The sequence below is a fragment of the Polistes canadensis genome, unplaced genomic scaffold (assembly GCF_001313835.1).
Source record: "Polistes canadensis isolate GaletaPanama2010 unplaced genomic scaffold, ASM131383v1 scaffold_13, whole genome shotgun sequence".
Classification (NCBI taxonomy): Eukaryota; Metazoa; Arthropoda; class Insecta; order Hymenoptera; family Vespidae; genus Polistes; species Polistes canadensis.
Window position 1 is genome coordinate 346,005 of NW_014569560.1, and position 26,478 is coordinate 372,482.

General features: G+C 33.3%; 4 protein-coding genes across 11 annotated transcripts in view; 1 reads left to right on the forward strand and 3 right to left on the reverse strand.

Moving 5' to 3' along the window:
* LOC106793387 (NGFI-A-binding protein homolog) overlaps positions 1-11,800 on the reverse strand; it is a 19,805-nt gene extending 8,005 nt beyond the window's left edge. For 2 of the 5 annotated variants that reach the window (XM_014760279.1, XM_014760276.1), the window contains exon 1: positions 10,500-11,795. In XM_014760279.1, coding sequence (XP_014615765.1) covers positions 10,500-10,905 — 406 coding nt within the window. In that variant the 5' untranslated portion in view covers positions 10,906-11,795. Of the gene's footprint in view, positions 1-10,499 lie in introns of all 5 variants that reach the window. The other 3 variants (XM_014760278.1, XM_014760277.1, XM_014760280.1) reach the window with 3 other exon arrangements.
* A 1,648-nt stretch (positions 11,801-13,448) lies between these two features.
* LOC106793342 (girdin) lies at positions 13,449-20,506 on the reverse strand. Of its 3 annotated transcripts, none has more exons than XM_014760199.1 (23): positions 19,774-20,506; positions 19,587-19,675; positions 19,184-19,493; positions 18,989-19,102; positions 18,721-18,908; positions 18,545-18,626; positions 18,283-18,461; positions 18,076-18,202; positions 17,851-17,977; positions 17,446-17,780; positions 17,091-17,372; positions 16,906-17,012; positions 16,629-16,817; positions 16,405-16,564; positions 16,152-16,334; positions 15,784-16,071; positions 15,448-15,648; positions 15,214-15,359; positions 15,032-15,124; positions 14,897-14,960; positions 14,707-14,815; positions 14,506-14,618; positions 13,449-14,444 (listed from the first exon to the last, which is right to left on the reverse strand). In XM_014760199.1, exons 1-23 carry the CDS (start codon positions 19,822-19,824, stop codon positions 14,211-14,213), a joined length of 3,771 nt encoding a protein of 1,256 aa, XP_014615685.1. In that variant the 5' UTR covers positions 19,825-20,506; the 3' UTR covers positions 13,449-14,210. The 3 variants fall into 3 exon arrangements, with proteins under 3 accessions (XP_014615685.1, XP_014615684.1, XP_014615686.1); XM_014760198.1 differs by having other exon boundaries at positions 13,450-14,450; positions 19,774-20,504; XM_014760200.1 differs by having other exon boundaries at positions 14,092-14,460.
* A 193-nt stretch (positions 20,507-20,699) lies between these two features.
* LOC106793343 (dnaJ homolog subfamily C member 16) lies at positions 20,700-25,279 on the forward strand. Of its 2 annotated transcripts, XM_014760201.1 has the most exons (12): positions 20,700-21,191; positions 21,330-21,396; positions 21,637-21,830; positions 21,953-22,233; positions 22,328-22,518; positions 22,598-22,932; positions 23,013-23,316; positions 23,381-23,529; positions 23,638-23,862; positions 23,956-24,169; positions 24,402-24,509; positions 24,595-25,279. In XM_014760201.1, exons 1-12 carry the CDS (start codon positions 20,938-20,940, stop codon positions 24,721-24,723), a joined length of 2,451 nt encoding a protein of 816 aa, XP_014615687.1. In that variant the 5' UTR covers positions 20,700-20,937; the 3' UTR covers positions 24,724-25,279. The 2 variants fall into 2 exon arrangements, with proteins under 2 accessions (XP_014615687.1, XP_014615688.1); XM_014760202.1 differs by lacking the exon at positions 20,700-21,191 and having other exon boundaries at positions 21,647-21,830; positions 24,595-24,917.
* A 531-nt stretch (positions 25,280-25,810) lies between these two features.
* Positions 25,811-26,478, reverse strand: LOC106793308 (histone-lysine N-methyltransferase SETMAR-like). Its single transcript, XM_014760115.1, has 2 exons — positions 26,433-26,478; positions 25,811-26,379 (listed from the first exon to the last, which is right to left on the reverse strand). The coding sequence occupies exons 1-2, from the start codon at positions 26,476-26,478 to the stop codon at positions 25,811-25,813; spliced, it is 615 nt and encodes a 204-aa protein (XP_014615601.1).

Consider the following 26,478-nt stretch of genomic DNA (forward strand, 5'->3'; position numbering starts at 1 on the left):
CAAGTTAACCAAAGTAAAATGATCACCCCCTGCCTACCTTTCTGCTTGCTTGCTTGCTTGTTGTCTGATGGTATTGTAAATTCGTAGGAGTTTGCTTTTTGGTAGAGCTATATAAGAGAAAGAGAGAAAGATAGAGTAATGCAAAGGGTGGCTGGCTAACGTGGGTATAGAGAAGTTCTTTGTTCGAAGAGTGGCCGTTCGGTTTTCTCTGGCTCGCGTTCTCCTTCGGCTACGAGACAAAAACGAGTCTAGTTTCTTAGCAGCAACAACGGCCGTTTCTCGCCCAGCACCGACGACTACGACGACGACGACGAGGACGACGTCGACGTCGTCGTCGTCGTCGGCGACGCCAGGGCAACGGCAACCGACGGCGGTTAGTATTTCGCTTTTTGCCGGCATTGTAATCAAGGAAGGGTTAGGTGAGTTTTTGCCACCCTACCTCTCTCTCCCACCGCCCGGACAAAACACCGGGCAGATGGACTGAGTCGCCGCTCCCACCCCGGCCCTACCCCCCTTCCTACCTACCCCACCATCACCACCACCACCACCACCACCTTCTCTTTCTCTTTCTCTTTCTCTTTCCTCTTCTTTTTCCTGTCCATCCATCCCTCTCTCTCACGGTCAGCGGTCTTTTTTATCTCTCCGTTTCTCTTCTCTCCACCACCACCACCATCACCACCACCATTACCACCACCACCACTATCACCACCACCCATATTCTGCAGCCCTCCGATCGAGCGCCCATCGTTCTCCGTACTCTCTCTCTCTCTTTCTCTCTTTCTCTATTTTTCTCTCTTCACCCTTCTTCGAGAGAAAGGGAGAAAAAAATCAAAGAGAAAACACCACCACTTTTAACCGAGAAAACGAGTTTACCAAAATTATTATTTAGTGAAATTCTTTACGATTTTAAGTTTAATAAGGAGAAGGGGGGAGGTTTGTTTAATATAATATTTAAGCTTGCGTCTCGTTTTTCTTATCTTTTACGGCTATTATTATAGATTATATTTCGATTTTATTAAATGAGATGTGATCATCTTTTTTCTAGCTTATCAGTTTTATTTAAAATATATTTATATATATGTATGTATGTATATTTTGTTTGGTATTATTATTATTTCAGTTAATTCCCGTTCGTTAAATAACTTTGTTATAAATGATGTAAAAGCTACATTAACCTACGCTACTTTTTTAAAGTACACTACTACCTTTCTTCTTCATTTTATTTATCTCGTTTTATTCGTGTGTATGTGTGTGAGTGTGTGTATGTCCCAGATATAAATAAACCCGTAATTTTACTCGTTATTTTTATGTCTCCCCCCCACACTCATACGTTATTGTTAAATTTCGTTGTGAAAACACAAAAAAAAAAAAAACCCTCATCCATCGATTCATATTCGTATTAAAATAATTCGTGAATAAAAAAGGTAGAAGATATTATACTCCTGAAAGAATAAGAATAAGAAACCGAAAAAAAGGAAAAAAGAAAAAAAAAATGTCGTCTTCCATTGGAAAAGAGCAGACGTTCGTCGAGATTGGTCCTTTACCCTGTGCCAGGATCTTCAGGGGTACGGCCCACATCATCCAGTTACCCCTCCACAAAAATTCTACCCCTACCTTTTACCTTTCTCTCTCTACCCTCGCGAACCACCCCGCTCTCTAACCTTTTTTCGAATACCTGTCCCTTCCCCCCCCGGCCCCGTACTACTTCATAGTAACGTTAGAAAATGGTCGGACCATTTCTATGGGAAAACGTGTTCCGCCATCGTTAGATGGAAGAAAAAAAAAAAACAAGTGAAAAAGAAAAAGAAAAAGAAAAAATGTCGATCCGTTGGAATCACTAATCTACGACGTTAGATAATGGTAGACGTTAAATAAAATAAGGGTTACCTATCCCTTTCGTTCTATTTTGAATGAATCCGTTAAAATGTGTTCTTATTTTTTTTCTTTTTTTTTTTTCTTACGTTCGAGTTTAAACGTTCGCAATGACGATGGTTAACACACACACACACACATATACACACATAAGAAAAAAAGATTATTTATAATTCAAAGAGAGAAATGATTGAAGACGAAAGATTTTCAACGTTCGTCAAGAACGTATTTTCAATTACGTTCTTAAAAATTATTGCTTATATAAGATTTGTATAATAAAATAATATATATATATATTAATATGTATAATTAATTAATATGTATATATATCACAATACATAAAAAGAAATACAATTTACTTGAAAATTCTGAGAAAAATATATTAATTAATTTTATTATATAAATTATCGAACAAATAATACATATGTCAGGAATATATATAGAAGAAGAAGAAAAAAAAAAAGAAGGAAAGAAAAGAATCGTTTGGAATATTGTATTTTAGATAATCTCGTTAAATTACCAATTAATATTACCCATTCGATATGTCACATTACTTTTTATTCGTACGACTTTTACGACGATTCTAATTATTAAATATTATTTTTATATTGATTGTGTGTATATATAAGAGTCGATAAAATGAATTAACTGCTATATTTATTTGCATTGAATGATAATAAGAAAAAGAAAACAAAAAAAAAAAAAAAAGAAAAAAAAGGAACGCAACTTTAATAACAACAAAAAAAAGTTCCGGATTATTTTAATCGATTACGGTAAAAATAAAGTATACACGAGTTGTTGTCAATAAATTAAACGTTAGAAACAATACGGGGGGCGGGGCGGGGGGGGGGAGAGAGGTAAAGAAAAAGAAACAAAATGAGGTACGGAAAAATAAATTGCGAATATAAAAAAACAATGTAAAATAAATCGAAAATGATCGTTAACAATGAACTATTAGTTCAGTTATACATTACATTATAATACGTCATTTAAAATAACTCGTTCGCGATTGAATAATAAATCGTGAATAGTATAATCATGAATCGTCATAGTGATCATGAAATGTCGACTACTATACTACGTATCCTACTTTATCCTCAAAGGTAGAAAAATTCGTTGTTCGAAAGTATATAAAGTAAAAACATAAACCGAAAACGAGAGACGAAAATAAAGAAACTGTGGATGAGTGAAGAGGGTGGGGCTGAAGAGGGGGTGAACAGGGGGGTGGTGTGGTGGTGACTCGTAAGAAAAACGAGTTATCCGAGTCCGGCGTTCGGTCTTTCCTCGTGCAAATAGCACGAGCTTCGAGGATCGTAATAAGCGAGAAAGAAAGAAATAAAGAAAGAGAGTAGTTTGTTGAAGAAATGAAGTCTGCCGCTGGTGCAGCCGCCGTGTGCATCTCTGTCCTGATAAAAAGGAAAAATAAAGGAGTTCGGAGGTCGATTTAAGGATAAACCGACTGGCGAAAACATATTTGATCGAAAAACTCGTGCGACTTGCCTGACCAGTAAGTTGAATCGAATAAACAAATACAACACAACTCTTTGGAATTTTTTATTTCTTTATTTCTCTCTCTTTCCTTATATATATTTCTTATTATTTTATTTCTTATATATATATATTTAGATTTATTTATTTATTTTTCATTCTTTCTTCTTTTTATTACGATCGTTAAATTGTTCGTACGTTACGCATACCGATGAAGACAAACGATCACATCGGAAACAATTTCTACTCCTTGCAATTTTTTCTCTTTCTCTTTTTCCATTTGTTTGTTTGTTTTTTTGTTTATTTTAATATTCTTTCCGATCACGCGTAGAATTTTTATTTCTGAGGTATAAAGCGAGACAGAGAAACGTAGATAACGATGCCTAACGAGAGGAGTGTATTTTCATTGAGAGTCTTAAAAAAAGTCCTTTCCCACAAGTGTCTCGAGGAATAAATCAATTTTTTTCTTCGACTCCTACCCTAAAGAAAGAAAGAAAGAAAGATAGGAAAAAAAGTAAGTAAGTAAGAAAGAAAAAAAGAAAAAGTATGTGTGTGTGAGAGAGAGAGAGAGAGAGAAAGAGGCTTGAAAACTTTTTTATACTTCGTCAGTAGCATACGTAAGGGGTTAAGGTCCCGCGAACGCGAGGGTCATTTTTTTAACTGAAGGATTCACCGTCCCTTCTTGGGTCGTATCTCTTTCTCCCTTTCTCATTCTCACTCTCTCACTCTCTCTCACGTAAGTATTACACCCACCTGTCCCTCGTTTACTACCCTAACTTTCTTCATCTATCTCATTTAGATGAACGAACTCTTTGCATAGGAATATTTGAGATCTCCCATTAATGAATAAAAAAAAAAAAGAAGAAGAAAAAAAAGAACCCAAATTAGTATGCGAGAGAAAGTATATGTGTATGTGTATACACGCGTGTATAAGTGTATACATATATGCGAGCTAGCAACAAAACCCTTTTGTTTTTTTTTCCTTACCGAAGTTTCGAAGGGTCTCCTCTCCTCTTCTCTCCTCTTCCGACGTCTTTTTTTTTTTGTTTTTTAATCTCTCACGTACGTGACGACGTTAACGATATGCGCGTATATAGGACATATGTAAAAGAGAATGAGAAAGAGGCTTGTCGATCCATCCGATGGATGGACCGACCGACCGACCGACCCTTTGGAAAAAGTCCAGCCGCAGGTAGGGCCCTCCCTTCGAAGAAACCACGCACGGCAATAATTCGAAGGACGAGCGCATTCGCGTTTGCATCGCGCCAAGGGATTATCGTTTACATTAGAACAAACCAAAAAAAAAATTCTCAAACACAAAAAAAAGGGTGAGAAGGGAAAAGTATACAAAGAGAGAGAGAGAGAGAGAGAGGATGATTAAAAAAAAAAGTGAGAAAATAGGACGAGCATCCCTCTCTCTTACTTCCTTCCTTTTTCTTCCGTATCTTCTCCTACTTCTTCCTAACACATATACATATACATACATATACATTGCAACCATTTTCTCCTCACCCAGAGACCAGAACGGAAGTAAAAGTACGAGAGGGAAACGGAAAAGGGGTTGGTGGTGGTGCTGGTATTGGTGGTGGTGGTGGTGGTGGTGGTAACTCGACGACGAGCTTTTAATTTATTCGCGAATGCTATTCTCTCCTTGCCTATTTTCGTTTCTTTTATCGTAGATTTTTTGTTGTTGCTTTTCCCTGTGGGAAACTTATTTTAAAGCTTATTCGCATCGTCGAATCCGCATCGCATCGCATCGCATAGCATCGCATCGTGCGAACCTATTATGATATAAATTTTTCAAATTTTCACGATATTTAATATGTAATCATTATGAACCCTTTGAGTGTCTGAATACTTTTAACCGAAGTGTTTTCTCTACGAATGAAATAATTTATTATTAATTTGACCAGATGTTAATATTAATAAATTATATTTAATAATTACAATATTCATTACATATCATTACAATTATATTTAATAATTCAATATTTAATAATTGAACCCTTTGAGTGTCTGAATACTTTTAACCTAAGTGTTTTCTCTACGAATGAAATAATTTATTATTAATTTGACCAGATGTGTTAATATTAATAAATTATATTTAATAATTACAATTTTTCTTTTTTCACAATATTATTTTTATCTGATAAGATACAAGAAAAATATATTTCATTATTTTACATTAACATTGATAAACACGCGTGTCAATTTTTACTAAACGCATATATGCGTCCATACCACTCAAAGGGTTAGCAATTGCATTATAGATGATTAAAAAAAAAACAATGAAAATCTGCATAATTATGAAAAACAATATAACGGTTAAATAAGAAAATAACAATATATCTACCATCCATGAAAAAAAGAAAAACATTTCGTACTATTATATATCTATAAACTCTTAAACATCAAATGTAATATAAAAAAAAAAAGGAAAGATAACGGTTATAAAGTAAATGAAAAATTAAAATGAGAGTAATGTATTATGAATATGATTTACATTTACATGTAAATCATTCATAGTAGAACACGATAATAGAAATTCGTGGCAAAAGGGCCTGCCCTTCTTCTACTCATTCACTCACTCACTCTCTCTCTCTCTCTCTCTCTCTTTCTCTTTGGTAAAGGGCACCGAGATATCTTCATAGAGATATGTTGTGAACCATTTGAATTAGTCCGGGCTATTCGGAAGCAGCCACCCACGGGACGATTTTTCGATTGTATTCAGATTACTTTGAAAAAGAAAAAGAGAAAGAAATAAAAAGATAGAATGGAGTGAAAAGACGAGCCCTTTGATTCGACCAACGAAGCGTCCACCACCATAGCAATAGCATACCAATGTACATAGAGAAACCGTCCTAGATGAAAGAGTACGCGTCGTGATAATACAAAGCAGCTGCGTGCACCTTTGCCAACGAATTATTTCTTTCTTTCTCTTTTTCTTTTTATTTCTTTACTTTTCTTTTTATTTCTATCTCTTTCTATCTTTCGTCTCGACGATCAAAGATCGCCACGCGTTTTTTTTTTCTTCTTCGTTCTCCACTTTTTCCAACCCTTTTTTCTCCTCCTCCCTTCCTCCTCTCCGTTACTACTTGTGTTAGTGTGTGTGTGTGTGTGTTTTCTTTTTCTCTTCTTTAATAATCACGAAGAAGAATATTACTCTATTGTAAATTGAACGTGTCGAAACGTACGTTAAGCCAAAAGACTTTTCTTATTTCCCCTAATCGATTCTTCCTTCTTTCCTATCTAAAGGTAAAGAAGAAGAAGAAGAAGAAGAAGAAGAAGGAGAAGAAAAAACCCAATACGAAAAAAGAAATACTAGTAGTAGTAGTAATAGATGGAGTAGAGGGGAAAAAAAATGTAGAACAGAAAAAAAAAAAATTATAGTATTATATCCGATGTGCCGCCGTGGCCATAATCGATTTCCACATTTACGTGTGTTTTACGTGTTTCTCGAAGAAGGACTAGGTCTGGAGAAAGAAAAGAAGAATGAAAATAAGAATAAGAATAAGAAGAAGAAGAATAAAAAAGCAATGAAGGAGCCGAAAGGTAGAAAAAAAAACAGTAAGAAGAAAGAAACACATAAAAAGAGAGAGAGAGAGAGAGAGAGAGAGAGGGAGGGAGAGAGAGAGAGAGAGAGAGAGAGGACATAGATATAGATATCCCCCTTTATCCTAACAAATACATAAGAGGGAAAAAAACACACACACATATATATATATATACATATAGTAGACAATATATAACATAAAATATATATATATAAGATAAAAACCGTGCCGAGACAGAGAGAAAAAAAGAAAAAAAAAAGGTATGAGGAAGGTGGTAGGCAAAAAAAGAAAGAAGAAAAGGATAGAAGAGTCAGAGGGGGTGGGTAGTGGTGGTGGTGGAAGAAGAGAGAGAGAGAGAGAGACTCTCTCAGCACGTTATCCTATCCTCTCTCTCTCGTAATTTCGACTTTCGGAGAAACCATCGTAGAAAACCGCGAGGAGATAGGTCGTTTTTTGCGAGAACGACGCGGTGCTTCGCCACGGTGGAAGGCTCCGGGCTCTCCGGTCCTCTAGCCGCTTCTTATACGGCCACGTCGCCGTTCCCTCCCCCTTCCCCTACCCCCCTCGTCCCTCCCCTACCCCCTACTGCGTCCCTTCCTACCCTCTCATCCCTCTCTCGTTCTCGTTCTCGTTCTCTTCTCGTTCTCCACCACCTCCACCTCCTCCACCTCCACCTCCTCCTCTTTCTCCTCCTCTTCTTCCTCCTCTTCCTCCTAAGAAGAAATCTACAAAAACCTCTCTCGCAATAGTTGCGCGCTGACGGCGGAAGAAAAAGGAGGTTTTTGCTCGACTCCAAGTTTTTTGCCGTAGGGTGAGTCATTCCGCGTATATCACGCGGGGATACGAAGCGTTGCCTCCATTCCACCTCCTCCTCCTCCTCCTCCTCCTCCTCATCCTCCTGTTCTACCTCTTTCCCTTCTTTCTCTTCCTCTTCTTCCTCATCCTTCTCTTTCTCTTTCTCTCTACTTCTGTTTCGTTCTATTCTACGTTCGTCGTCCCGATTCTTTCTCTCTCTCTCTCTCTCTCTCTCTCTCTCTCTATCTCTCTCTCTCTCTCTCTTTATCTATCTATCTTTTTACGGACGATATTATTGCATAGATTGTTCCATCGTTCTATCTTTTCTTCGTCCGTTAGACTCGATTTTTGTCGAGAAAAACATTGTCTTTTATATATATATATATTATCTGAATAATCTACAACATGGTTTTAGTCTAATGTATGTCAAAGGTAAGAGAGAGTTTATACAAATTTTTAATTCTTTTTCTCTATTCCGATTAACATATTTCTTTTTTTGTTTGTTTTTTTTTTTCCTTTTTTCTCTCTCGATCAATTTGAAATATTTATTATAGATCAAAATCTTAGTAAAGTATTATCTATTATTTTTTGATAACTTTAATGATTAACTAAATCAATTCTATCGTAAACTTATATTTTAAATGATTGTTTGATTATATATATTGAAAAATGTATGATAAATATATTTGATTATTATAGTTACCCTCTTTCGCATACGCGATTAACAATTAATAATATCTCTCAAAATGTTTCTTTCGTTTTATACATTTGTCTATTTATGCATCTATGATTAGAGGAACAATTTGGTACACTCGATTGGAACGTATTTCATAAGTTTTTCTAATACGTGTTTCTTTATTTTTTCATATATACGCGTGCATATATTTGAAATAAAAAGAAAAAAGGAAGAGAAAAAAAAGGGAGAGAAAGAAAAAGAGAAAAAGAGAGAAAGAGAGAGAATCTCGCGGTTCTAGTACTCGCTGAAAATTCTTTCCCCAATGAAGAAACTGTTCTTGCTAAGATCGTTGCTCGTCGTTCTTATCGTAAAAAGTCCGAGACGGCGGAGCCGAGCTTCCTCCGCGATAGTTTCGTCGAAGAAGGAAGAAAAATCGTCTCTTTTTCTTAAGCGAGCACCAACTTTTTTATTTCCCCGTGAGTCATCTACTTCCACTAGAAAGAAAAAGCAAGAGAGAAAGAGAGAGAGAGAGAGAGAGAGAGAGAGAGAGAGAGAGAGAGAGAGAATCGAAGAGACCGGATGGTCGCCGCTGTTTTTTCCCCAACTCGAATTTTTTTTCATAACAACGTAAACCGTAGAGAGAAAAATAACCTTACAATAATTAGTCAATATTGTCATCATCATTATCATTATTATCATTATCACTATCATCGTCATCGTCATAAAATGTTTGTCAGTAATTTAAATGATTTATAAATAAATTCCTTTGTTTTTTTTTTTTCCTATAGAACTTATACGTGCATCGATAATGAAATGCAACATCTTCGATTATTATAAAATATAATCGAGATTTTCGTTAATGGTAACAAAATCATTTTCAGAACTTATGCGTATAACTTACTACGTTGCATTTATAACGAAATGCAACACATGTTAGATTATTACAAAATATAATTAATATCTAACGTATTAATAATAAATTTTTATCGAGAAGGGTTGTCACCTGAGTTGCATTAAATCTAATTATCTTCCTATCTAATATAATCAATCGATAATATCATCCCTAATTTCTATAGAATATACTTGAACTCGAGCATATAGTAAACGTAATCACATACGATTCTTCAAATTATACATAAGTACCATGAATGAACTCGTAGGTTTTCTTAAAAACAAAAAAGAAGGGGTAGTTAAAGAATAACGATTATTAGAAAAAGGTGATAGAATGGAAAAGATTAATAGTTAACCCTTTGACTGCTATTAACGCACGTATGCGTCTAGCGAAAATCATATCGGTAATGCATATGGGCGCATATATGCGTCCAGCGAAAAGAATCGGTGGTGCATATGGATTTAAATGCGCGCACGGTGGCAGCTTTGGGTGTTTACTAGTTTCATATGTATTGTCAGAGATATATGTTTAATATATATATATATTAAAAATAAACAAAATGATTGGATTCAAAGTAATAGAGTATTACAATTGAATTGTGTATTATATTATAATGATGAGATTCATATTACGCGAAAAAGTATTCGCTGAACGGCGCATACTCGAAGCGCTTTTTCAGCTTAAAACATTTAACCCTTTGCGAAGTACCACCGCATATATGCGTTCCGCGTAAACTATCAATTCGACCGAAAAATTCATACATGCGTTTAGCTAAAAAATAATTGACAGAGATGAGAGTCTCATATATGTGTTTAACTCAAGTAAGCCGATGTTAAGAGCGAAGTCAAAAATTAATTAGAGTTGACAATTTCAAACGATTATCGCGAAATTCCCTTAGAATTAATAAATAGGTATCGTAGGGAATTTGGACATTCAAAAGAATTAGAACTTCGTTTTGATTAATAGGACGTTTCGTCCCTTTATTGAGACTTCTTCAGCAACTTAATCTCTAAAGTTCAGCGTCTTTTTTTTATTTAAGCAGACATACATTTTTGTAATATTCAAAACACTATACAACTAAACTTCGTTATCTCTTGATCCGTTATATTTGAACTCATTATTAATATTTCCCTTAGAATTTTCCCTTTCGCAAAGGGTTAATACAGTCGAAGATTTATTAAAAGAAAAAAGAAAAGAAAAGGAAGACGTTGATTTTACTTACGAGTTCCGTTGACGTTCCTGCTGAAAATCTTAGGAACGGCGACGGCGGTGGCGGTGGCGGTGGCGATGGCCGCTGCGATGACAGCCGGGGGCGTCTGTTGAGGGGGACTCGCGACGCCGTGCGTCGCGGCGACGGGCATTGCCGCGCAATTAGTTGACGGAGTTGACGCTGCAATTACCGGCAATGGCGCTACCGTCGGTGCAATTGACGTTGACGATGCCGACACCGACCCCGACACCGACCCCGACACCGACGCCAACGCCGACGCCGACGCCGACGAAACCACCGCCGATGCCGATGCCGAAATCGCCGATGTTGAAGAAGACGACGATGACGAAGGTGGTGGAACCGGTGAAGGAGTCCCGGTGCCCGCTTCTTCCGTCGCGGGTGCGCCGCGAACCTCCATCCTCCTCCTCCTCCTCCTCCTCCACCTCCTCTTCTACTACTACTACTACTACTACTACGTCACGAAACCTCCACCTCCTCCTCCTCCTCCGTACCCCTGACCGTCTCCCCACCAGTCACCCAATCACCCGTCAAATAAAATACAATGACGACGATCACACGACGATTTTTATATATATTGTGTTATTTATTCGACGATTATACGTTTATGACGTGCGCGCCAGACTCTGCTTCGATCAATTGAATTTCCCTTTTTCTTTCCTTGTTATTTATTTATATTTAACAAAGAGTATAATTAAAACTCTTTTGATCTTTAACACACGCCTTACCGCACTGATTCTTCTTTTTTTTTCCTTCTTATATATTCGCGATTATAAAGTTGATAGAAAATATAATGATAAATAGAAATAACTAATGTGCAAAATAGATTGTTTAATCGCGAAAACGTGCATGCGTGCGCGCGAACCACGTGCGATGCACTGCAAACTACTTGCGCCTACTTGCCGGCCGGCTTCTTTCAAAAGAGACGGAATAAATAAAAAAAGAAGTAGGGAATGAAAAAAGTAATAAAAAAAAGAAAGGGAGAGAGAAAGAGAGAGAGGGAGAATATTATTCGTCGAGTTTTTTACGATGATATAATAACTCGCGAGTAGATCGTCGTCGTCGTCGTCGTCGTTGTTAATTGATAATGATAAAAAGAGCTTTCTTGTTCGCGTTTTAATTCCGACCAACTGAGAGAATGACGCGAAAAGGAGAAGAAGAAGAAGAAGAAGAAGAGACGCACACTCCACTCGTGATAAGTGTGACGCCGACTGCGCGAGCCGCGCGACTACGAACCTTTCGAAGAATGGCGCGCGCGAACAGAAGTTGCGCGCGCAACTTCGATACCTTGCGCCGCCTCCCACCAACGGCGTTCAATCTTTCCCCCACTTTTCTACCTTCCTACCTTAATCCCCACCACGCTTCCTACGCTGAGATACCGAACTACTCTACACCCCTCTCACTCTCTCACTCTCTCTCTTTCTATTTCTCTGTTATTCCCTCTCGCTCTCACTCGCACCGCAACTGCGAAAACCGACGCATCCCTCGCGTCTTTCCATTTTCAACGCCGCAGAAAAGTGCAGCCCCATCTGTATTATCCTCCACTACTCTCTCTCTATCCTCTCTATCTACGCTCCTCCCCGCACCACCCCAACTCCGAGTAACCACAAAAAAAAGCCCTACCACTCGTCACCCCTCGTCGAGAGAACAAGTGGTGGAAAGGCCGAGAGAGAAACCTTCTTCTTCTTTCTCTAAAAACTTCTTCCTCTCCACCCCACCCCCTTCTTCTTTTTCTTCTTCTTCTTCTTCTTCTTCTACTACTACTACCTCCCCTTTTATGCAACCCTCGCGCGCTAAGGAACGTAATACCACCTTCTCTTCCTCCTCCTTCTCCTCCTCTTTATCCCGCTTATGCGAACCGACATTTTTATAGGTTGTCGTACTTATAAACTCTTATTTTTCAAGAGTCAATTTTTCTAGAATTAAGACTTTTCTTTGATACCAAGTAGAAGAAGGAGGTGGAGAAGTTTGGTTGAACTTAATCTACAAATGATTTGAAATTTTCGCGGTACTTCGATTCTCTTCGCTCTCATTTTTCATTTATTTCTTTAACGTTGTCTCATTCAGCATATTTATTAATCGACGTTGAGTTAATCGTAAAGTATTCCGGCAACGCTTCGCGAAAATCTTTCCCACGGAAAATATGCGCGCGTCCGCAATGAGAGAAAGAAAACAAAAAAATTTATACCTGAGGAAGAGAGAGCCTAAGGGGTGGGAAATTTTTTTTTTTTCACTTTTGCGAAATATGTAAATTCACGGTGCATTGAAATAAAAAAAATTACATTCGAAACGGGGGGAGGGGGGGGGGGTCGACTACGATGAGTAGAAAATTGCTTTCCAATTAAATTCCGTAGAATCGGGGATGAGATAAAAGAAACGTAGATGTTCAATAGCGTTCTTTATCACTGTCCTTGTATATATATATATATATATATACGAAGCTTCAAACGTTTTTTATTACTTCCGTCATATTACGTTGGTCAATGTAATGGATTCGTCAATTTTATTGTTTCTTTTTACTTTCTTTCTTTCTTTCGTTCTTTCTTTTCTCTTTTTTTTTTTATTCGATTTTCCATCATAACACACGATTACAAATTACATCGCATTACACGTATATATAAATTTAAAATATATATATATATATATAAAAAGGAAAAACTTATAATTAAAGAGAACACATTAATGGCAAGTAAATGATGAGATAAGCTAGAAGCTAATACAAATCGTATTTAAAAAAAAAACTTATCCTATATAAGTACATAAATATATATATATATTCGAATAAATTGTAAAAAAAATATTATAATAAATGCGACTAAATGTAATAAGTAAATTAATTATATAATTTATTAAATTAATTTTTTTTTCTTTAACTTTCGTTGGTCTCGTAATAAATTTGATTTAAAAATATAATTTAGCCTGACACATTATGTACAATAAAAAATATTAAAAAGTTGTTTATCAAATAAAATAGATTTCTATCTAAGCGCATAAAATTAAGAAATGTAATAATTGTTGCGAATGAACGTACTCGTGCTCTCGTTTGCACAAAATTTGTACCATTATAGAACTTATTATCATTGAAATAACGAAAAGATCAAATTTTTATTCTTTCTCTTGCCCTTTCCCTCTATTTTAATAGTAATAGTATTTTTTGTTATCTATAAAAGCTTGAAGATTGTATAATCAGCACCCTACATACATTTTGGATTTTTTTAATAGAAATAAATATGTATTCGTAATTCGTCAAAATGATGAAAAATACATAAACTATGTATACCATAGGTGATCATAAATATTTCTAATCGATTGTAAAATCTTATACTAAATAGTAACTTCAATAGTAATATTCTAAAAAGAAATTTTAAACGAAAATTTCATTTCTTTTTACATACAAAAATGTAAGTAAGTAATGGAATAATAAATTAATAACGAATTAAAGCATCGTTTAAAGTCGATAAAATAATTCTATTAGCTGCTGCTTGAACCAATGAACAAATTTTAGGAACTCGGAAGCACTCTTATTCGTATCCTTGTATCAACTTTAATTCGTAGAAACAAAGGTAATTCTTAAAATTCGCAAATTACATGCTATCACGTTACCTAATCTTTAGTACGTATAATACTTCGCTATACTATCATTCTAACTATGTTAAATTCAATTGATACACAGAATGAAACTATCAAATGCATGATGGTTATTATTTACACGCATCCATACTCGTACCAAATTGGACAACCCGTTCTAATATCCTCCTTGTTCGTTGGAGTTTCTGTAAGGCCTTCGTCTTGAACGATATCTTTCGTAGTTGGGCTGTTAATATTTTTCGATTCGTTTATAACTGCTGATACTTTGTTATAGATTAAAAATGGACGTGCTTCCGTTTGCGTTTCGGTCCTTAAATTCTGATCTAAGTGAACCGTACGTCTATCGTCTTCCTGTTCCTATTAACACCTTGTTAAAGGATAAATTATATTAAAATCATATGTAACATCTTACCGGTAAAGATGCAGGAGGTGGAGGCGAGTCATCATTATAATAAACTGTTCTTCTAGTTCCTGGATGACCTAATGAAAATCCTTCAGGCCCTAAACTTTTATTATTAGCTGATCCTATAACACACACACACATAGAATTTAATTAATATTTCGTATTATACGTTTCAATAATTTTAGATAACTATTAAGAAGATTTTTTTACCAGTTACTCGATGATCTTCGATACTTGCATCGGAGTCGTTTCCACCAGATTCTGATTCGTATGTTTTTGCTTCGGATTGTTTGCTATCGTCAGCCCAAGATCGTCGTTTCTATATTACATTATAAATTATTTATGAAAGAATATAGAAATAGTTAATTTGTATTAAAGCTTGTATAGATTTTGATAGTACCTTATTTAGAAGTTCAGAACTTGCTTTTTTAACTTTACGAACAAATCCAAGAGCAAATCCTTTCCTATTAGAAAAAAAATAAAAGATTATTAAAATGTGATACTCACAAAAATAATATTTTTATTTATTACTTACTTTTTAGTGCTACAATTTTCTAATTTTCGATAATGTTCCATTATTTTGTCCTCTAATTTTTCTTTTTGCCTATACAGATGATTAACTTTATCCCTATTGAAAGAAACAGCAAAAATATTTATAAAAGTTCTTCCATAATTAGCATAAAATTGATCTATATATATCCAAAGGAATTTACTTACGTGTACATTTTTTCTTCCATATGATAGTGTTCCTTGTCTTCGAGTGAATGCGTCAAAAGTTCATGATATTGACTAAAGAGTAAAGTTATGTGATCCATTAAAGAACGTCTATCGCTATCTAGACCAGAATTCATATGCAATAGCATCTAAAATGTATAAATCAAATTAGTAAAAAAAACAAAATATTATAGAAATAAATATATATATGAGAATATTAAAATTACAAAAGCATACTTCGCATCGTTGATTCAACGCATTCAATTGTACCTCCAAATTAGAGCATCGTTCGTCTTTAGTACTAAGTTCACCTTGCATCTCGGTTTGTTTCAAACTTAATCTATTCATTTCTACTTTATTTTTTCTATACTCCTCTTGTAAATTTCTGTATTCACTTTTTAATTTCTCCGCCGCTGTATACAAATTTCTAAAATCATCCTACGAACAATAATAAATAAAACGATTAATAATATATGCACCTACTTTAATATGTAAATTATTTTCTTAATAACATATCTATTTATACGTATTTTTTTTTTTATTATAAAAATAATCAATTAATGATAAACGTACCGTTAACTTGGAATGTTCTCCTCTTAAATTATTTAAACTCTTGGCATTGCTAATCAACGTTTCTTTGTCTGTGAGAAGACCCTTATTCTTTAATTCCAATCTCTCACAGGACTCACGCAACATTCTCATTTCATTCTTTACATCTCTCAAACTGGATTTAAGAGTTTCACGCTCGTGAAGTAGATTCTCGTATTCGTTATTTAATTGTTCGTGTAATGATTGTAACGTATCCTGATCGTGCAGTAATTCCGAATGTACTCGTTGTTGCATGCTACGTTCTTTCAAAAGCTAATATAAAATAAAATGATATTATAATATGACGTATAAATAAAGATCAGTAAATAATAATTGACTTTTTATATACTCACTTCTTCTTTTTCAGCGACAAGTTGAGAATTCGCGAGCTGCAGTGCGGTATGCTGCGAAGCCAACGATGTACTTTGAGATTGTAAAGTAGTTATAAACACTTGAAGCTTTGCATTGTCCGATAAAAGATTTTCCGACATTGTTTCCGTCGCGATTAATTTCGATTGCAATTGTTCTTGCTCTTTCTGAAAATTGCTGAATGTCAAAAAATGTCCATATTTTTAATGAATGAATTATATAAATGCAATAACATACCTTTAATGATTCAACTGTTTTTTGTAAGGCATTATTAAGATCTGATTGACTATTTTCGTCTGTTTTCTTTGATTCAGACTCGATGATCAAACCATAACGAGAAGGCTCTGATTTAATCGATTTTTTAACAAGATTTACTACCTCGGCATTTTGTGCAATTCTGAAAACAACGAATTACCAATTAGTTTTTAATTTCTATTAATAAAATATATTTTACTAATTACCTTTCTAGTATGTTATCCAAAGGAAGTGATAACATGGTATCACTGAGACCAAGTTTTTCCAAAACTGTATACATTTGCTGCGTATTCAACTTTTCTGCCACTAAATTTGATTTTAATGTTTCCAATGTTTCTCTGTCAATTGCGGCCCTTGAATCCAATTCTTTACTAGATCTTTCAACTTCTTGTAATCTATAATATAAATAAATATATATAATAAATATAATATAATAATTAATAACATTTTTTGTTTTTTAAATAAATAAATTTATAATGATACCTTAAAATTTGTGATAAAGAATTCTGAACTTCCTGTTCAAGTTGTGCAACTTTTCTTTCTAACACTTCAATCGTATTTGTTGCTTTGTCCAAAGCCACATCCTTCTCCTGTTAATAAAATACGATAAACATAATATTTTATAAGATTCAAAGCAAAGAAAATTTTTCATTTATTTTATTTCTTACCTCAATCGTCTCTTTGAACCTAAACGTATCTCTTTGTGCTATATCTTTTTCTTTTTCCAATATAGTAATTTTAGATTCCAAAAACGTGCATTTAGATTTTAATTCATTCATCTTGAGTTCAATATCTTTAAGTTCTTCGACTTTTTGATTAGTAGTTTCTAACGTACGTTCCAAATCATCGGCTCGTCTTTGTACACTTTCTAACAACGATTGAACACGTTGTTTTTCTTTCACAGCAATATCACATTGTTTCTCCAGTTCTACCATTTTCCCATGTTGTGTCTAAATAAAAATATTTAATTGTCATCAATCATATAAATCAAAAAAATTGTATCGTTTTTCGTATGCAACTTACTTGAAGATCTTGTTGCTGTTTCTCAAAGGATGCTCGTTGATTTTTAATAGTATTCTGAAGTTTTCTATTTTCTTCCAAAGCTTGTTTGCACACTAATTCAAGATCGGAATTTTGTTGTTTCAATCGTTCACTTTTATCATTCAATGAATCAACCTTTAACGTAAGTTTCTTCTTTTCTTTCTCTAATTCCAAAACATGTGACGAGGTTTCGTGAAACGAATCTTCTTTCAATGACTCGATTATGCTTATTAATCGTCGATTTTCCAATTCTAATTTAAGGGCTCGTGCCTGTGCATTATTAGTTAGTTGATCTGACAGCCTATTATCGGTGTGTGCTAAAATAACAAGATATGATTTTGTAATACAGGATTATAAGTAAAAATCATTTTAAAACGCAAATGTTACCTGGTTCCTCTGAGTCGCTCATAGATCCAGCTAATGCAGCTTCATTGGCTGCAGCTTTAGTTAATTTTTGCAATTGAATATTTTCTTCTAACAATTCTTGATACTTTTCATTATCAGCTGCTCGTTCCTGAAACATTTAATTATTATAAATATTGTATATATTGTAAAACTACATATATACGTACAGGGATTAAATAATAAAATAAAATAATTTAATATTCTTACCAAAGCCATATCATTGAGTGCCTGTTTATATTTAATAATTTCAGTTTCAAGTTGTAAAACCTTATCCGATCTTTTTTGCAATTTATCCACTTGTCCCTCAAGCATTTCTCGTGTCTCCAATAAAACCCTTTAATTAAAATGTAGAATGAAAAATAAGAATAATACGTATTTTTATTATAATATAAATTATAATTGAAAGAATATTACTTATTGTCTTCTTGTAATTCGTCAACGCGTATTTTGAAGTAATCAAAATCAGATATTTTGTCTCTATAATTTTTAACTTCTACTTCCAAGTGATCAGCACGTTCTGCTCTTTCAATCACAGCATCTAATTCGTCTCTGTATGTCTTAGCTGTTCGTGCTTCGTGCATCAATTCTTGGTTCTAAAATAAAAAAAATTATATAACATGTATTTCTTTATTTGTCTTTTGAAAACAATCATGTTAATTAAAGTTACATGTTTTACCTCTTGCCTGAACTTAACCAGTAAAGCTTTAGTATGTTCAAGCTCTTCTTTGCATTCGATCAAAGCTTCCGTCTTCTCTTCCCTGAAATTATTTATTAAATAAATATTAAACAAATTTGTTAATTATAAAGAAAATAGAAAGTATCTTTAAAAAGTGAAACAAAATTTTTACATACAATTCTTGTCTTTGTTTTCTAACTTTAGACTTCCAGTCGGCTAATTCAACAGCATAATGATGATTATCTTCTCTTTCGGATCTTGTAACTGGATTAGATTGATGAACCTTATTTATTTCTTCAACTTTAGCACCGATAGACGAATTATTCCTTTTGGATATTTCATTAGCAGCCACGTTACCCCATTTCTATTAATATATTATCATGATATATAATTTAAAAATAAAAAGAATTCTTTTTTTAATCAATATAACATATCGACATGTACCTCTTTGTATAAATTTAATTCCTGGATCATAGCTTTTATTTGCATAAAAAGAAATCCCATGTTAACGGTTTCCATAGACTCTTGAGTAATTACTATATCGTGATTGTCTGTAACCTGAATGAATTAATAATTAGAATTAAATAATTAATTATTATAAAGCAAAAAGAAAAATTAAATTCGCAATAATATAAATACCTGCTTTATGCATTCAACTATAGCCAGTTGATTATCGACAGGAAAACTTGTAATTTTGGTAATAAATTTTTCTTTATTCGGACACTGCACTGCGCATCCAAGAAGTAATAACAATAGCAATTTCATATCATTGATGTGCAACTCTGGCTCTTTACCTAAATTTATTGTATCGGGTAATCTTAACAATATATGACCCAACTCCTCTTCATAAAATTGTTTTATATTTTCAACAATGATCTGCAAATTCTTTGAACGAATAGCTGGATTTCCACAGGATGGTACTACTTCATCGCGCAAAGGTTCTGGATTACTATAATAATTTATACAATGTGTTACATATATTGATATATACTTAACAATACAATATAAATAAAAATTCTTTACAAATCAGAATAAAACTTACATTTGCAAGAAAACATTATGAAGTAGAATACCATCCACTAAATCTTCATATGTGGATAATACATTGGGATCTTCCAGACAGCTAGCGAACTATTGTAAAAATATTGTAGAATGATTAAATTAATATTCGATAGATAATAATAATTAAATAATAAAAATATCAATCGTTTGTGTGCATGCATACTCACCCATGTTACCAAAGGACCGGATAATAACTCATCAATTGCAGTGGATGTCATTTTAATAATTTTCTACAAACAATTGTACTGCAACTATTTATTCAAAATAATTAACCTTGCTTTGACAAGAGAATCACAAGCAATAAATATTTCTGTTGCATACAACAGCATATATGTGTTGTTTTCAAAATAAATCTTTATTTTCATTAACTTTCATCTTTAAACTTATGATTAATCCACAATACAATAAGTGCAATTAATTATTGTATTATACAAATGATTATCACACGATTATAAAACTATTATATTCTTATTGTTTACAAGACAACATTTAATTATTTTTTAATCCTTTCTCACACGTGCATTTTGTTTCGAAATCGTTTTGATATTCAGTGCACAAATCAATCGATATAAAAACATTTATAAAATATATTATAAATCATATTATATTGAAATTAATATAAAGGAATAAATGAAAACCTTTACTAAGGTAACTTAAATGAACACCCACTTCCTACGAGAGAATGTACACGACTGAATGGCATTCCTTATGCACCCCCACCATCCCGGTATTACTGCAGTTATTAATTATATCCATGCAATTGCACTTAGTCAAAAAATGTTAAATATGAATGATCTTAACTAAACTTTAACGCTCAATGTATACTTCATATTTGATAAGTATTTTTAAGAATTGACAGGTCGAGAGAATTTGGATCGATTCCCAAGAATAAGTAAAGAAAATAAAAAATCAACAAAGGTTGATAATAAAATGAAAAGTGTTGCAACGTTCTCGAAATTTGATTGGTTGGAAGTAGATGTAGTCGACCAATCGTAATAACTCTATGAGCTCGATGAAAATATTTCTTCCAACTAGTCGCGCCCATTGGCTTCTTCAACTTTCTATGCGCAATTACCTTAAAAGATTTGTCAATATGGTCGTTCAATGAAGCATAGGCTTCGTGGGTCGTTCCATGACTGTATTGTGTAATTTTTATATCAGGATTTTATTTGTGAAATAAACTATAGTTTAGAATGAAAATGTACGGTTATTTCTGTAAGAAAAAGCTCTGATTAAATTTCATGTTTAATCGATCGACCGATTAAGTGATTTTCATTAAAGAAATTATATATAAAAATATATTATACACATACGCAATTGCGTTACACATAATGTTATTGATTGATATTTTGATGACCTTCGTATCAATAAATAAACGACCGAATTATGCTGTAAAAAGTGTGAGGGGTATATTACCATTAATGAAATTCGCATTTGTTTTGGTAACAATTTTTGCAGTCTGTGAACTATTACCTTTTACCGTCAGTGCTGAACATTTGGGAAATCCTTATGAAATATTAGGTATTCCAAGACATGCTACTTTACGGGACATTCGAAAAGCATACAAAAACCTTGTTAAGGAATGGTAAATCATTGTTTTTATAACATAATGCTATTGATCTTTGTATCGATACAAAATCTTAATGATATTTATTATCTAATTTGTTTATAATTATAACAAGTATTAAAATATTGTTACAATTACACGTTAAACTTTGTTTAGGCATCCTGACAAAACGGATCATCCAGCCGCTGAAAATAAATTTGTGGAAATAACAAAAGCTTACGAGGTAGGTTGCATCGGATCTAAAATATTATTTTGAAATTGACCAGAGATGTTAAAGTAAATTAATCGAATAATTCAGTAATTGTAATATCGAATAAAGTATTCGCTGTTTATTTTTAGAAACAAGTATTATATTCGATGTACTTTTTAAGATTGTCATTTAAGTAATATTTATTCTAATGATAATCACATCTACACAAATTCTGAAATATTAAGTCTTTTATCACAATGTTACTTTATTTAGCTTCTTACAGATCCTGAAAGAAGGAGGAAATTTGATAATCATGGGATAACCGAGGAAGGTTTTCTCAGACAGAGAAGAGAAAGTAGCCATGTAAATATGTTAGATCCGTTGGAAGAATTATTTAGCGGAAATTATAAATTTCACTATCAAAACCGTGATATTGCATTGTTCCATAAAATGAGCATTACATACAGGTATATCATACTTATAAGTAATAAGTTTAAATTAATCCTTAACACTACAACAATGCGTGAGACTTGCAATATACTTTACTTAAATAATATGTAATTAATATGAAATTAAACATACATTCCAGATCCTTTGAAAATGTGATAGTACCAAAGACTTATCGCACACCGTATTTAATTTTATTCTATTCGGATTGGTGTTTTGCATGTTTACAAGTTGAACCAATGTGGCGACGTTTGATCGATGAATTAGAACCATTAGGAGTTGGTTTAGCTACAGCGCATGCTGAAAAAGAATCATCTTTGGCTAGACGACTTGGGATGCATACACTTCCTTGCCTTGTTATTACAATGGATGGGCGTACTAGTGTTTACAAAGAATCGTTATTTAGCGTTCAAAAAGTTGTTGGTAAGTATAGATTACTGTCTATGATATTTGTAAGAAAAAAAAAAAAAAAGAAAGAAAATAATTACATAATATATTTTGTTCTTTCTTTGCACAGAGTTTTTACGAAATAAGTTCCCATACAGATTAATACAAACTGTGAATAATAACAACATAGATGCTTTTTTATCTGGTTGGGCAGATAACAGAATACGTGCATTAGTATTTGAGAAAAGAGATTCAGCACGTTTGCGTTATTTGCTCATGGCATTTTATTACAGAGCTCGTGTAGCTTTTGGCTTTGTACAGGTAATATATTGTAAGATTGAATTGTTTCTTCTAATAAGTAGAGATAATTTTATTTTATAATTATTTTTTTATGTTATAGATTGGTAAACCAGAAACAGAGGCAATCATATCAAAGTATAAAATTTCCGGCGACTTAGATACTTTATTACTTTTTAATGAAAATTTTGAGAAACCTATGGCATCCGTTAGTATGAAAGATATACCCACAGAAACGATGCATAATGTGATAGCAAGTAATAAGTTCCTTGTTTTACCAAGATTGTCGAATCAAGCAGTGTTAGATTCAGTTTGTCCTCCAGAATGGCTCAGACCACGAAAACGATTATGTGCGGTATTGATATCTCAACAAAATAGTGCAGTTCATGATTTAGCAAGGCACAAATTCAGACAAGCGGCACTTGAATCGTCTTACAGGTAAAATACACTTACACATAATTATTCAAATAAAACATCAACATCTTTCCTAATAAATCTTATGAAATTATAATTTACAGCACTGAACGAGTCAGATATACCTACGTATTTAAAGATACCCAACCAGAATTTGTCTCTGCTTTATCAGCTGGCGAAGGTAGCCCATTAGAACCGTTAATGCATATTGTTATTATATGGAGGAGAGATGCCAATCATTTGAAATACGAATGGTTATCTAAGGGATGGTTTGAAGCAGCTCAAGATGAAAGTCAATGGAACGAAACGCGTCATACTTTAGAGCAAACAATACAAAGATTGTTATGCGCTTCTGAAGCTCTTTCCTATGCAGCTATAGTAGGAGAATTAGCAGACGAGCATGCACAAGTACGTATTATAAATATTTTTCAAAATTATTATTTATCAGATATTAAAAAAGTATTATTTACAGGGAACTGTAGATAGGCTTATAGGAAGAGCATTACTAGCTGTTGATTATATATCTGATAGCTTTACGAAAGAACAAATATTACCTTTAATGTCAGTATTAGCTACTTTGATGTTGATCGGTGCTGCAGGATATGGAATGTCATACCTAGTGTACGTATAACACGGATATTATTTTATAATATTTTTCAATTAATTATTCAATTTAATCGAGATTGAAATAATAATAATAATAATATAGATGATATTTTATAAATACAGAAAGTTGGAAGAAGCGAGCGTCCAAGCTGAGAAAGCACAGCATAAGGAAAAAGTTAATTCTAATGCATCACAACCGCAATTAAGATTGCACGAATTACGCGCTGAAAAATATAACGGACTCGTTCGCCTTTTAAAGCCAGGCTGTCGAACAATTATATTGCTCGTAGATTCTCAAAGTAGATTAAAGTTACTGCCAGCTTTTCACAAAGCCGTTTGGCTTTATAGGTAAGACAAAATGAAATAATATAAATTTACTGCTGGTCTAATCTTTTGAAAAACTTAACTAAAAAATAATGCTCCTCTTATTTTTATCTATAGGAAAAATAAAACACTTATGTTTGGACATATGTCGTTAGAAAAGGGTCTTGATTGGTACAAAAAACTTCTTTCACTAACCTTGCCAGAACAAAAGGAACTGAATATAAATGCGAGAAATTGTGTTGGCACAGTCTTGTCTTTAAACGGACATCGTAAATACTTCTGCATGTATCACGCTAAGCATCCAGAAAATACTAAAGGAAAAGGTTCAAAGGTTCGTACCTATTCTTAATCCTTTCTTTTGATATAATTCTATTAAGATATAAATTTTTACTTTTGACCATTCATCCAAATAAATAATTCCTTGGAAGGGCTAGTAAAATACATTGAATTGAATGAATGTATTTAAATTTTACAAGCCATTTATTATATTTGCCAGCGACTGGTCTATATTACGTTTGAGTTTTTATTATAATAAATAATAATAATTATAATGAAATATACAGCGTATGGAAAGGATAACTAAACAGCTTAGTCAACGAACCGATGATGCAGAAGCTGGTGCATTTATTGGTTTTGATAGTTCCAATGAATCTGATATGTCTCAAGACGAGGTAAGTAAAAAAATTAATATTTTTAAAGAGTATTAAATATAAGATTAAGTAAAATATTGTTCATTGATAAATGTTTTCAATATAGGCAAGTGGAGACACTGTTTTATATCAAGAAAATCTTCTGGATGGATTACCTATGTGGCTTGATAGATTATTCGAAGGTTTAACACATCGTTATTACATTAATTATTGGCCTGAGTTCACTGCCAAGTAAATGAAGGCTAAAACGCGTTTTATATCCTTAAAAAAAATAACAAAGTTTACCTAGTCAGAAATAAAAAAAAAAAGAATAAAAAAGTTGAATGCCATTGCAAGGTCTGTGATCAATGTTAAAAAAAATCAATGTATACAGATCGAAGAATCGTGTATAAAGAAGACACATGCATTAACTTCTTATTAAACATAAATGAACAAAAAAAACAAAAAAGAAAAGATAAATATAATATTACTTATTATGAAAGTTGAAACAATATATATATAATCGTCGCTCATCACTCAGCACTTAATTCTATTTAACACGTTGATCGCTACGTTGTCCAAATCTGAAAGATAGCTATATTTTCGTAGAGGTCTTCTGTTAACCGAAATAGATTTTCTTCAATAATTTGTAACAATTTTTTATTTTTAATACGATGTACTTTACAAAAATATAAGTACTTTAGAAAGAAAGAAGATAAGAAGAAAAAAAAAGATCTATTATTTTCTCAAACTGATGGAACTCGATGTAACACCGTACCATCTTGATCATTTCGTTACACGACTTTAATCCATGACAAATAATGACACTCTAAAATAAGATAAAATTAGGATAAAAAAAATTACTTATAAATCGATTAGAATTACGTTGGAAAAACATAACAAGTATAACGGTACAAGTATAAGTCCACGATCAACGTGTTAATATAATTTACATAATTTTCATTTGGGTTATTCTAGTCTTTCTTGATGATCTGTACAATGTATCGGGTTGGCAACTAAGTAATTGCCGATTTGTTCAATGAAATAAAAAAGTTTTTTTTTTTTTTTACTTGGAAGGAACTTCAATCTATGATGTATTTTTCATATTGTTCGATGATCTTTTGTCATCTATCTGACAACTTGAAAATTCCACGCTCGTAGAAATTCTGATCCTTTTCGGCCAAAAACTGAGTTAAGTGAAAATTTACAGCGTCATTATCATTAAAAGTTTTACCACAAAGGGAGTTGTCCAGAGATCGAAATAAGTGCTAATCCGATGGCGCGAGATCAGGGCTATATGGTGGGTGTAAAATCAATTCCCAACCAATATCCATCAATTTTTTTCAAGTGGCTAAAGACGTGTGCGGTCTAGCATTGTCCTGACGGAAAATGACACCTTTACGATTGACCAATTCTTGTCGCTTTTCCTTGACCGCTGCATTCATTTTGTCCAGTTTCTGACAGTAGTCCTCTGAATTAATGGTTTGGTTCCTTGGAAGCAGATCAAAATACATCGGACCTTTCCAATCCCACCAAATTGACAGTAAAATCTTATTTTTTGCCTTTGAAGTGGTTTGCGATGACTCATTAGGCATGCACCACGATCGTTTTCGATTGACATTGTTGTACACAATCAACTTTTCGTCTTTAGTGATGATTCGTTTTAAAAACAGATCGAATTCATTGTGTTTAAGCAATAAATCGCAAGCGTTGATGCGCTTTGTCAGATGAACCTCTTTCAAATCGTACGGAACCAAAATATTCAGCTTCTTAACGAGCTCGACACGTTTTAAATGCTTCTCAATGGCAGTATGTGAAACATTTAACTTCTCTGCAATCTCCCGTGTAGTTACATGACGATTTGCTTCGATGATGGTTTTTATTTTATCCTTATTAAGCTCAACTAGACGACCTGAACGTTAGTCATCTTTAAAAGAAAAATCTCCAGAACGGAATTTTTCAAACCAATTTCGGCATTGCCTTTTTTTAAGGGTTTCATCACCATACACAT